The sequence below is a fragment of the Lonchura striata genome, chromosome 1A (assembly GCF_050655825.1).
Source record: "Lonchura striata isolate lonStrDom1 chromosome 1A, ASM5065582v1, whole genome shotgun sequence".
NCBI lineage: Eukaryota > Metazoa > Chordata > Aves > Passeriformes > Estrildidae > Lonchura > Lonchura striata.
The window spans coordinates 28,944,264-28,956,364 of NC_140741.1; the positions used below are offsets into that span (position 1 = coordinate 28,944,264).

The 12,101-nt window shown below is 41.9% G+C and overlaps 1 protein-coding gene across 1 annotated transcript in view; it reads right to left on the reverse strand.

The window, feature by feature from the left end:
• Positions 1 to 12,101, reverse strand: part of CELSR1 (cadherin EGF LAG seven-pass G-type receptor 1) — a 161,264-nt gene that overhangs the window by 86,088 nt on the left and 63,075 nt on the right. The window contains exon 2 of the mRNA XM_031507931.3: positions 7,581 to 8,219. Coding sequence (XP_031363791.3) covers positions 7,581 to 8,219 — 639 coding nt within the window. The remainder of the gene's footprint in view (positions 1 to 7,580; positions 8,220 to 12,101) is intronic.

Here is a 12,101-nt window from a genome sequence, read left to right on the forward strand (position 1 = left end):
GGGCTTGGATTAGCTGATCTTTAGAGGTCCCTTCCAACCCAAAACATCCTGAGGTTATAGCTGGCCATCAGCTGGGGCAGCACTTGTCCCACAGCTGCAATCCTGTCCCACCACAGTCTGTGCTTGCAGGGCTCTCATGTCCACAGGCCTTGACTTCGTACTGTACAGCCCACAACCAAAAACCTGCCTTCTCTCCATCTTCCACCATGATCTCAGATAGAGATCATGACACCAAGGGCATTAAGAGCCAGCAGGTGTAAAAATGTAACTTTGAGAATGGAACCATCCTGAAACAGCTTACTGCCTGAGTTATCTGGTTACTGAATTCTAGCTAGGTGCTACTTTTACTGGTTGTTTTTTAAATCAAAATCTGGGGAGAAAGTGTAAAATTATCAGTGATAGACTCTTAAGCTGGCAAATGAGGGGAGTGGCTAAATGAAGGGAAGAAGAAGCCAGCCCCACAGCTGTCTTATGGAGAAGCAAAAGAAGATATGCCATAATCAGTAAGGAGGATTTCCTAGATGCAGAACTGTTTGGAAAAGCTGAATTCATAAGTGTATTGGAGATTAATTACTAAGGTAGCTCCTGAAATCAGAGCTAAGTGATTACATTGGTGTGTGATCTGCTACTTGCTTCTACAAAGCACCCATCGTGCCTCCACTGCAGGAGCACCCAGCAAGAACATGAGTCCTGTCAAATAATTCTAAAACTAATTAAAAAGAAGAAACACAACATTAAGTCTGTAGCTAGGCTTCCACATGACAGCAAAGGACTTTTGATCAGTGCAAATATTTCCATGGGCAAGGAGGATAAGACACAAGGCTCCAGATGAAGCATCTGAACCCCCAGCACTCGCAGCAGGTCAGCTGAATCAGAGACCATCCCACACGCAGCACCTCGGGGTGAGGGCAAGGAGGGTTTGGACATGACCGAGAAAACTGTGGAACTTTAAACAGTAGCTAGTTTATGAACATCAGGAGGAGGATAATGAGATAAAACTCTTTGCCTGGGTTTAAGAAAAAGCATAGCAGATTGCTGTGAAGGCCATGTACAGCATTTGAGAGGTAAACTGTCAACAAATACACCACAGTAATCCAATTAGCAAAGGCTTTGTGCATCCTGACAAGTGAGCGTAGGTTGAAGATTAGCTGAAGGACATATCCTCCCCATAAAAACCCACCTAGAGAAATGGTAGACTTCTTCAGTGAGTCCTGAGAATCTGATATAAACTCCAGATTTGCAACATTCATCTCCTGTGACTTGGTGACAGACACAGACAGGAATATAATCAACTGATAGTAACGTGACAATAATAAGACTTCATAATTTGACTGAAATTTTTTGATCTGTTTTTATTGTTTGCTCTGTTTTTATTGTTTCATTTATCTTCTGGAGGAAGCAGTCAAGCAGCTGTGGTATCTGGTCACAGCCCCAGAGCAGCATCACCTGGATCCAGCCATCAGGCTGTGGTGTGCTGGCCCCATCCCTACATGTGTGAACCGCAAACTTTGCCACAAAAAGAAGCAAGGACCTGTTTTAACATGCACAGCAAACTTCAGAGTCAAACACACCAGGTGAGTGGGCACACAGACTTCTGATGAGAATCCAGTCAGGAAAGAAATGCCTTTCACAGGGATTCCCCCAGACTTCCAGCCATGGGCAGCCCAGGAATGGCCGTTCCTCAGCTGCTCTTGACTTGCTTTTGATGCAGTCCAGGACACAACTGTCTTTCTTGGCTGTAAGAGCACACTGCCAGCTCATGCCCAGCCTCACAACCACCAGTACCTCTGAGTCCTTCTGGCAGGGCTGCTCCCGATCTGTTCATCCCCCAGACTGTGTTGATACTGGGGGTGCTCCAACCCACATGCAGGACCTTACTTTTGGTCTTCTTAAGCTTCATGAGATCCCCATGGGAATCCCATGCATTTCTCGAACTTGTCCAGGTCCCTCTGGATGGCATCCCAACCTTCAGATGTGTCATGCCAACTGCACCACCCAGCTTGGTGTCATCTGAGAAATTTGCAGAGGGTGTTCTCGATCCCTTTGTCTATGTGATTGATGAAGATCATAAATAACAATAATGACAGCCTTTTCCAGCTTTTGCAGCAGTCATTCTCTGAAAAGAGTTTGGAGGATTTAAGCTGTGCTTCTGGACCATCCACCTCCCTGCTTACGGGGTCCTTGCCAGCCACCCACGTGCTGTAAGCATTTGGGTCCTGGAAGGGGCTGGGAGGAAACGGAGGTACCTGGCTGTGCACAACTGCTGCCAATGTGGGGGCACAGCTTGCCATGTCTTCACCAATTCAGCAAATGCACAAAAGGGCTGATGAAACAGAGAAAGTTGAAGATGGATGGAAAAGACCATGCTGGGACATCAGCTGAGGAGTACCAATTGTAAGGATGGATCTTACTAACAAACAATTATTTATCTTTCCATCAGATGTGAAAAAGCTGCAGAGAGTCAGTTCCACAGCAATCAAAGGGAAGAGGTGATGCTGTTATGAAGACCTAGTTTCACTATAAGCATCAGAATAATGGCATGGCATAGCACTGCTGAAAAAGAAAAAAAATAGAAAAATGCCTAAGCCTTCAACACTGTGCAGACCTTCACTGGCATGCAATCACCCTCCACAAGCTTTTTCACAGCATTGCCATACAGAAACTGCAAGGTAAGGCAATCAGGTGTTCTATTTGAGGCATAGAGAAACAATGAAAGTTAGTCAGCGCTCTTCTTCAATTTCTCCTGCAACCAAAATCAGCAGAAAAACCTCATAAAACCCCATTAAGAGTTCAAATTTTGGAAATACTGGAAATCATCCAGCACTCTAATAACTGTAATTGTATTTAAACTCTTAAAATTGACTGTATGTTTTTTAGATTATTAGGCCTTGCCTAGGTTTTTATCTCTTTAGTATATAAACCAATGTGGAATCCAGTAGCATAACTCTGAAGACCTAGACTAAAAGATACTGTTAAGGCAGCAATGATACAAAACATTTCAGTATCTTAGTTATGTTCCCTTCATATTTGAATTAAGTATCAGACAGATGACCCATGAAGCTGTCACATGGCAAGGACAATGTCCCTGCATGCATGGCAGTGTTTATAAATGACAGAATTTCTTGTTTGGTGTTTTAGATTAAAGAAAAACTTGGTCACAGCTGCTTGAAAATGTTGTCAAAGCTATCCTTGTGTAATGATAACCTTTGCTCATACTTGCCATCACAAAACCACGGCCTTACATAAGCTAAACAAAGAGTTAAAGATGCAGTGAGGAAGGAATCAAATTTAGATTTGCTGTACGGGATTTGGCTGTTACACACCTGTGATCCCACCAAGCTGTAGAAGTGCAACCGAGAGTGGAATTTCAGACCTTCTTGCACAAGATAAAACACTCATTATGAGTACTATGGCTGCCAGATTTATGTACCTGAAAGCTGAAATTCCCTGAAATAGATCTCTTTGGCCTGAAAAAGGAGAAGCTGGTATCAGAGTGAGCTGAGAAATTGCTATCTGAAGAATGTATATAAGTAAAGATAAAGCAGAAGATATCCTCACATTTACTTTCATTTTCTATGTTTGCAAGAGCCAAACACCGAAAACTTACTAAGCAATATGATTAGGAACTTCTGGCAGCATGCTGAGAAACCAGCTATAATTACCTTCTCATGGCACAAAGTTTGAATTCATAGCAGGCACCTTAGATGTAATGATTCCTCATGTCAGTATCGTATCATAAATACAAATTAGGAGGGGAAAAAGTGTAACACGCAAAATATCTCTAATTGCTGTATTTGATTACTAGAAGATTTACAACCACGTAAGATTTCTCCTCTTTCTGAAGTGAAATCCAAGGAGAGATGCAAAGGATATGGGGAATTCTCTGATGAGAATTTTCCCCCTACAAACTGCTCCTTGCTAGGGGTTGGATAGCAAAGGAGGCTGAGAGAATGTGATAATGCTAAGGAGAACTATGGGAACACTGAATCTTTCTTTATTTGAGGAGTTGGTGGGGTTTCTTTTCCATTAGAGTGCTTTTGTTCTGTGTTGATTAAATTTTGCTTTTTGGGAACATAACCATAGAGGAGAGCAGTCTTGGTGGCTGCTGAGCAGGAAGACCACGAGAATAGGAGGCACCCACTCATGGCAGGGCAGGAACAGTGGGAATTCACACCCAAAAAGGAGCTGACATGCCCACAGTGGTGTGCTCTGTAGGAGGCACCAGGATGGGGCTGGGAGTACAGCTCATGCTGAGGCATCCATGCCCCTCAAACGGGTGTGGATGACATGATGCATTCTCACTTCAGGGGGATGTTCCCTGGGCAGTACAGGCAATTCCACCTGTGCCTAATCCTTCACCTACAGCTCATCTCAGCTGCTTCTGCTGTGTCAAAGATATATGAAATGAAGCTGGAAAAATTATACAAGCTTTATATAGTGTTCAATGAATTTGTTTGCTTAACTAAAATTACATCCTTTAACCTTTAGTCATGCACACAGCTTTCTGCCATCAATGGCAGAACTATTACTGCGTACATTGTTCACTTCTCTACACTGATTTGTACTTCCTCGCTCATGTCCCTACATCACAGGAAGTGAAGTTAATTCCAAATCACCCCAGCCTAGCCAGTAATCAGGTTTCAAAAATACCTGTGGAAGCTCAGTTTACCTTTGTGCCTGTAACAGAAGACTCCTGAAGACAGAGAAACTTTCATCATGTATAAATGACTAACAATTACATTGAACCAAATGGAGGGCTTCAAAGCAGAGTGGAAAAATGGAGGGAAATTCCATCCTATTAAGATAGGACATAATTGTCTTGTACAGGAAATAAACACTATATTTTTAGCAGGTGACCAGACAGATAGAATCAGTACAGGGTTATGATTGTGTAGTGATTTCTCATCAAGTTGCAGCCTATCTCCCCAGAGAGATGACAGATCTTAGTATTTTCTTATAATTATTTTTATATGTAGGCTCTTAATTGGGAAATGGAAACATGAGAGCTCCCAAAGCAGGCTGCATTTCATAGACTATTACCATCCATATTTCATCTTTTATAATTAATTCAAAGATTTGTAAGTACCTCATACTGGTATGTTACTACACCAAGTTAGTACCATGATAAAATTTCAGTAATACCAGAATCTTCCAACCTTCAGACTTGGCAATTCCCTGCTCATTCTACCTTATGACCACTGCGTTCCATGAGCCAACACACACTGCTGCTATTGAAACCAACCTATGCTATTTACATATCAAATAGATAGAAAATCTGGATTGCTGAAAGCAATAAATTCACATCCAGGCTGAAAACACAATATTATGATTAATAGTTATAAACTGAACTTGCAAATGAATATGAATATATTTAAAGAAATTAGTAAAATCATGGGTAAAATAACAATACTTGAAGGAGATTGGAACAAAATTCAATAATGCACCTTCATGAAATATTTCTGGTAATAGATTACTTGTTGATAACATCTTCAACCTTGCTCTGTAAAGGGGATGAAAATCAAGGAACTAATGGCCACCATATGTAGGGAGATGTTTGGGTTTGATGAACAAAACAAGGTTATGCAACATGGAACCTAAAGGCATCAAAGTAACTTCAACCAACTACAGAACAGATACTAAATTTCTACTGCATTCATCCAGTAATCAACCAGAAGTATTCTACAATATTTGAATGGATTTTTGGGATAAAGTATTCCAAAGTCCTCTTTATCATGGTTGGAAGTGTTTTTCCCTGGCCAATCTGAATGTGATCAAATTGTCCTTCCAAAGAAGAATTTCACTCAAGTGCAGTTAACTCTGATATCTAAAGACAGCAAAGCTATAAGCAGTGCTCCCTCCTTAACTTCTGACCACTTTAATATCCTGACAGCAGGACAGTTAATTTTTAACTCAACAACTATCCACTGAAAACAGAGTTACAGATCAAATCTTTCTTTGTGTATGAATAATATGGTGCTTCTCTTCTAAATATGTGCTGTTTGTTCTGACTACAGCATTAAGTATTAAACACTTTCATCAATTATTAATATAAGCTCATTATCTTTCATTCTAAAAGCGTATTTAGGCATTTTTTCTGAAGATTTCTAAAAATGTGATGGAATGCATGTCATTCCAAAACTAAGACATAGATGTATTAACTTCATTTTGATGCATATCTTTGGTTAATGAATCTTGCTACTTCCTATTTACAGTACAATAGTAAACAAACATTTTCAATGAAATCTACTGATCATAAAATCTATTTTGTGATGCCAAATTCTGTGTGTATTGTGTATTTATGGATAATGGACTTCAAAATATATTTCACTGTGGAATTCATTCATGAGAAGCTTGGCATGAAAGTAACTCCTCAACAAACACCAAATACCCCAACCATCTCACAGTTCCATTTTTGCCATCAGGCAAAAAATTTGTCCCTGTCTTCTTAGAAATGTCCTCCTACCCCAAGCCCTGCATAAATTTGAGGGAACCTCTCCTGTCCCCCATGTTGGGAAAAGCTCAGTTCCTTTGCTGCCATGTCCCTGCTCACTAACTCCTGGCTCCTTCCACAGTCACATTTTTGATGACAGCCCCGAGGCAAAAGCCAGAGACTGTGAAAGAAAAGGCTTCCACCTGGAGGGCTGGATCCACATCAACTAGATTTTTTTTTCACATCAGAATTTAAATAATTGATGTTTTCAATTTTTTATAACTTCAGCAGTGAGAGGCAGTGCTGGGAACCAACCCCCTTTGCTTCACTCCTTGTTTGCAGGGGTCACAGCAGACATTGCTGAGCTGACAGTGTAAATTACAGCTGGCAGCACGTCAGTGCAGAATGCTTAAATGCATGTGCAATTTCAAATACATAAATAATCCCACTGACTTTTCTGAAGCAGCAGAAAACATTCACCTAATATTCTTTCGTAACTTCTCAGGAGTATTTGAGAAGCACCACTTTGATCTTTATTAGCTGTCAAGTCCATGATGAGGCAAAGTACGTTCCTCAGCAGGCTGTGGAGACAGGCCTGGAAGCAGCCACGTCCTTCTGGAGTTTTATCTGAACATTTACAAACCAGAGCTGAGTAACTGTATTTCCCTTAAGTGTGTATTAGTGCAGCTTTTTAGAAACAAGAGCAATGCTAATGCTCTGTGCTGGCTGATGACCAAGGGCTGAGGAGCTCCTACCTGGCTGTGCACCCACACTATACCCCGGTATGTGAAGGGGCCTGGAATGGGTTTACATGCAAACCCATGAACCAGGAGATGTATCCCGTCTTTATCCTTCCAGACAGAAGAAATGTGTCTGCATAAAGCATTTTGAGCAGAAATCCACACAGTGCAAATCTATTCAGCAGCTGACAGTCCCCCTGCATGTCCTGGAGTAAGGCACGGTTCCTACCACCGTGCACAGAGATGTGGCACTTACCCTCAGTGCCACTCACAAACCTTCTCCTGACTAGAAGGCAGCACCGGGAGTTTTCCTCCCTTTGACTAAGACAGCAATTCCAGCTTGCCACAGAGCTGGCCTGGCTGATGGTCTAACATATAAATCACGGGCCGAAGATAAGATAAACACATACCGGTGTAGTCCTCGTAGCACTCACAGGTGTAGCCGCCCTCTCGGCTTCGGCAGAGCCCGTTGCTCCCGCAAGGGTTGGAGTAGCACAGGTCGATTTCCGTCTCACAGTAGTCCCCGGTGAAGCCCGGCGGGCACCGGCACCGCAGCCCGTTGATGGGGTGGATGGGGCGGAACAGAACCGTGTTGGAGCTGATGAACGGGGCCGAGCTGTCAAACTTCAGGACAGAGACACACTTCATGTAGTTCTCACAGGGCTCGCGCAAGCAGATGTTGTCGTCGAAAGGCAGCACCCTCTGTGTCGAAATCATGGTCAGCAGCGTCCTGTTGAGGTAGATCTGCTCCTGCAGGTCCTCAGAGGGGAAGAACTTGTTTCGAATGCCGCCAGGGAGCAAGGCCGAGAAGGTCACGTTCAGGATATTGGAGGTGACATCCGTGTCGTTTTGGATGTTGAAAACAAAGATGCCGTCCTTGGCAGTGGAGAGCACGGTTGCCACCCCCTCCACAAAGAGGGACAGGAGGGGAGAAAGGAACCTCTCCTGGGACATGTTCTCCAGCCGCACTGTGATGCTGTTGGTGAGCATGTCGTCCGTGATGATGGTGACACGCAGGGTGCAGACTGCAGTGACGCTGTGAACGCCGTCTGAAGGGAAGAGAGAAAAATAACAGCGATGTCAGAGGGCAGGCTTTAACCTACAGACAAGGAGGCTCCCACAGTCTCCTGAAAATGAAACAGACCTGCGAGACACTCAGTTTAGGGCACCAGGGTGAGAGAGGGAAATGTATCCACCTTCTGAAGTTATTACCAATGCCTTTTCTCAGGAAAAGAAAATAAAATGTCTTAAGAATTGTAACTTAAAGGACCCAAGACAATTCAAAGAAGCAAGAACACCTGGGGAAGATTCCAGGCAAATACCTAGCAAGGGTTAGTGTGGCAACAGCCTGATGGCCCTATAATGGCCAAGGGAAACCAAGAGGAAGGTGACTCTCCTGACAGTGACTTCTAGTCCACAGCTGGTGCTGGGAAGCTGTTGCTTTTCACGGCACAATACAAAAAATTATCTTCTTCAGATGTGGTCTCAGGCTTAAAGGAGCCAGAACTCTGCACAGAGAATTGTGACAGGAGCTTCAGATAGAAGTCATTTAAGGAAACAAGTCTTAATATTTGAGCACCAGAACTTCTTAATTTCTCACATGTAACTTCTTTAAAATATTTTATGGATATTCATTTAAAAATTTAGATAAAATATGCCTGTAGTGAAAAGCAGGCATTTAAAAACTCTTCCATTTTTTCTTCCTTTAAGGCATTTCTGATACTGCTGTGCCTGTTCTGAAATAAAACACATAATTATAAAAATATAGCACTAATACCTACCACTGGACTGAGAGTTGCCACTGCAAAATTTCAGCACACCCTGAGGCTTACAGCAGTGCTGTGAATGCACAAATTCTAGATTATTTTGACATTATTGAAAATAATTATGACACAGTGAATGCTAAATTTAATCTAACTTTAATGCATGTGTGGAATGGGAAGTTGCATCATCACTGCAATCAAATCACTTTAAATGTGTACCTTGCTAACATTAGGGACTCATTAAAATACAGATTGCATTACAGAAAATATGGTTAACATTAGAGCAGCATCTAGAAATCCCAGATGAGATCAAGAGTTGGCTTCCGGTAGGAAATGTTCCTTCTGAAAGATGTCCTCGTGTAAACAAACAATCTTAAATGGGCATGAGTTCATCTCATGAGAGAGATTAGCTGGTTTGAGTGGCCAATATGAGCCCCAGAGTGGGGTTAAGGACTGAGCCCAGTTTCCTTAGGCCACAGCTCAGTGCCACAGCCTTGGTCTGAAGTATTCCAGTGATAATAATTACACAGGTAACCTGCTATTAAGCCTAATTTCAATTAAACCACAAGGTACGTGCAGAAATGGATTTTGAATCACATCAATGTAAATTGCATCAGGAACTGTGCTTAAATCAATTAGTGTGAGATCAAAATTCTAATGGCATAGACTGCTAAATGTCATTTTGCTAAGGTTTGTAATCTCAAAGTGTAACTTTATGACCTATTATGGTCACGTAGAAATAGAACAGAAGAAATCAGAATTATTTCTTTCCTACTCACCGTCACCACTCCATCTCAAGTGCGGTTTTGTTTTAAAAAGAAATGTATTGTTGGAAGATTTTCCCTCCAGTTTTATAGCAGCAATACAGTAAATCACAGCAGCATAATTAACAAAATGGCTTTTGACTCCCTCCTCCTATCAGGCTGTTTATAAAAGCTCAGCTGTTGACTTTTTCCTCACTGAAGCAGCTTATTTTTTTTGAAGCAAATAGAAAAATCTCTTCTTCTGTGTGCTACTTTAATTACTGCCTGGCTAAAACCAATCAGCCAGGAGGGGACATTGTGTGGAGTGATCTGTTTGACTTCTCCCAGGTAACAAGTGACAAGACAAGAGGAAATGGCCCCAGGTTGTTCCAGGGGAGGCTTATGAAGAAGAATTTCTCTACCAAAAGGGTGCTCAGGCATTGGAACAGGCAGCCCAGGGAAGTGGTGCAGTCACCATTCTTGATGTGGTTTGAAAGATGTGTGGATGTGGCCTTTAGGCACATGTTTAAATGGTGGGCTTGGTAAGGCTGGGTTAACAGTTGGACTTGATGATCTTCCCAAAATAAACAATTCTATGATTCTATGTGCCCATCACAGAAGCTCACATACCAGCTTTCATTTTCTCCAAAAAATCTTTTTTTGGGAGAAAAAGATTTTTGCAAAAATCTTTATTTTCTCTTTCTCAGACTCATTCTAGAAATCTGTAGTATGAGCTTCCATCAAGACCTTTACAACCTTTACAAATTATTGGTAGACAAAATCCTTATTGCAAACTCCTCCTATATGGTCTGTGGATTTCTGGTCAACAGACAACACAGGATTACCAGTATTTTCATAAATTACATCCTCAGACTAGTTTACCCATGTCTATCATTTGCAAAGCTCATTCCCCTCAAAGGCCAGAACAAACTATTCACTTGGTTTTTTTTTTTTCCTAAAGCAATTGACATTTGCCTGTTTGTCCCATAGGGTGCCTGAACTATTTTGCTATTTGTTGCACAATATGCTACAGAAGTTCTCTCATACCAGCCAGAATGCTGGACAATGGGTCCCTTTTTAAGAAAACACTATGATCTATAGTCCGTGGTATGTATAGTAAGAAGACAAAATACAATCCACTGTCTGACAATGCAGTAGAGTCTACAAACTGTCATAATCAATATGAACTGTCACAATATGCAAGAGCTTCCCAGCACTCACAACAGCTATTCTGACACAGTTAATAAATCACTGCAAAAAAGCCTGGTGTCAGATACCACACAGCCTCCTTGTTTCATGGGCAGCACAAAAGAAAACTGGGCACAGACATATAGCTGCAAAATGAAGTTGTGTTCTAAAAGCCAACTCAGCTTTGTGCAACCCTGTTGCAGAGCACTAAAATAAAAAGAGAGTAAAAAAGGAGCAGAGCATGTGTACTATAGGCAACAAAAGAATGGCACAGCCATAGAACTGGCTGGACAAGCACCTCTTTCATATCACCAGTTAGGCTGAGAGCAGCATCACAGGATCTGATCAGCTATTCATTCAGAAACTCAAGGAAAGTTGAAACAATCTGTGGTTTTATGAGACCAAATTAGTATCTATTCTACTTTCAACAGACAACATTGGCTTTGAGGTTGGGAACAAGTATAATAAAGAAAGTGGATTTTTTTTTGTCTTTTTTGGGAAATGACTTAAGCCCTAAATACCCAGCAATGTATGTGTTTTGAGATTTAAAATTGAAATACTCAATGACTGTTTAAAATGTTTCCTGCCAGAAATGGCAGAGAATTATCATTAGGAAGTGCTGTTTAGTGGAGTGGCCATATTTCATGGCCTTCAGTGTTTGAGATGCCCACCATATGCATTTACCAATCTGCTAAAAAGGCTCAAACCACCTGAGTTTCCACAGGTCTTGTGATACAGCTATAAGAAGTCCCTATCATGTTTATGGCAGGTGCAAGATGGTTTCAGTCAGGGGTGTCAAGCAACCCTCAAGTTGCTACACTGGAAAATTCTGTCTGCACTTTACTCTTTGGAGCAGATCTTGGAACAGATGAGTGCACAGACATTCCCCAGGCTTAGCTGTCACCAATTCTCACAGCCATCATGTGGGGGCTTCAGCAAACCTGCTGGATGCAGGAGTCTTCCTGAAGGAGCTCCAAACACTCAATCATGCTGGCAGAGGGGATGTGCAGGAATCCTGCTAAGAATGATTTGAGCAGAGAGCTTGGATCTTAGCAGCCCAAGCCACCCAGATAGCCTGAGGAAACACAGGACAGATCAAAGAGAGAAATAGGATTCAAACGATCCTTTTGTTGGCTTGGCTCCTAAATCCCTGTACCAATGGCTTTTGTCACTTTGTCCTCGAGTTTCTCTTCCATAAAATAGGGATAATAGCACTTAACGTACACTGTGAAGTAGT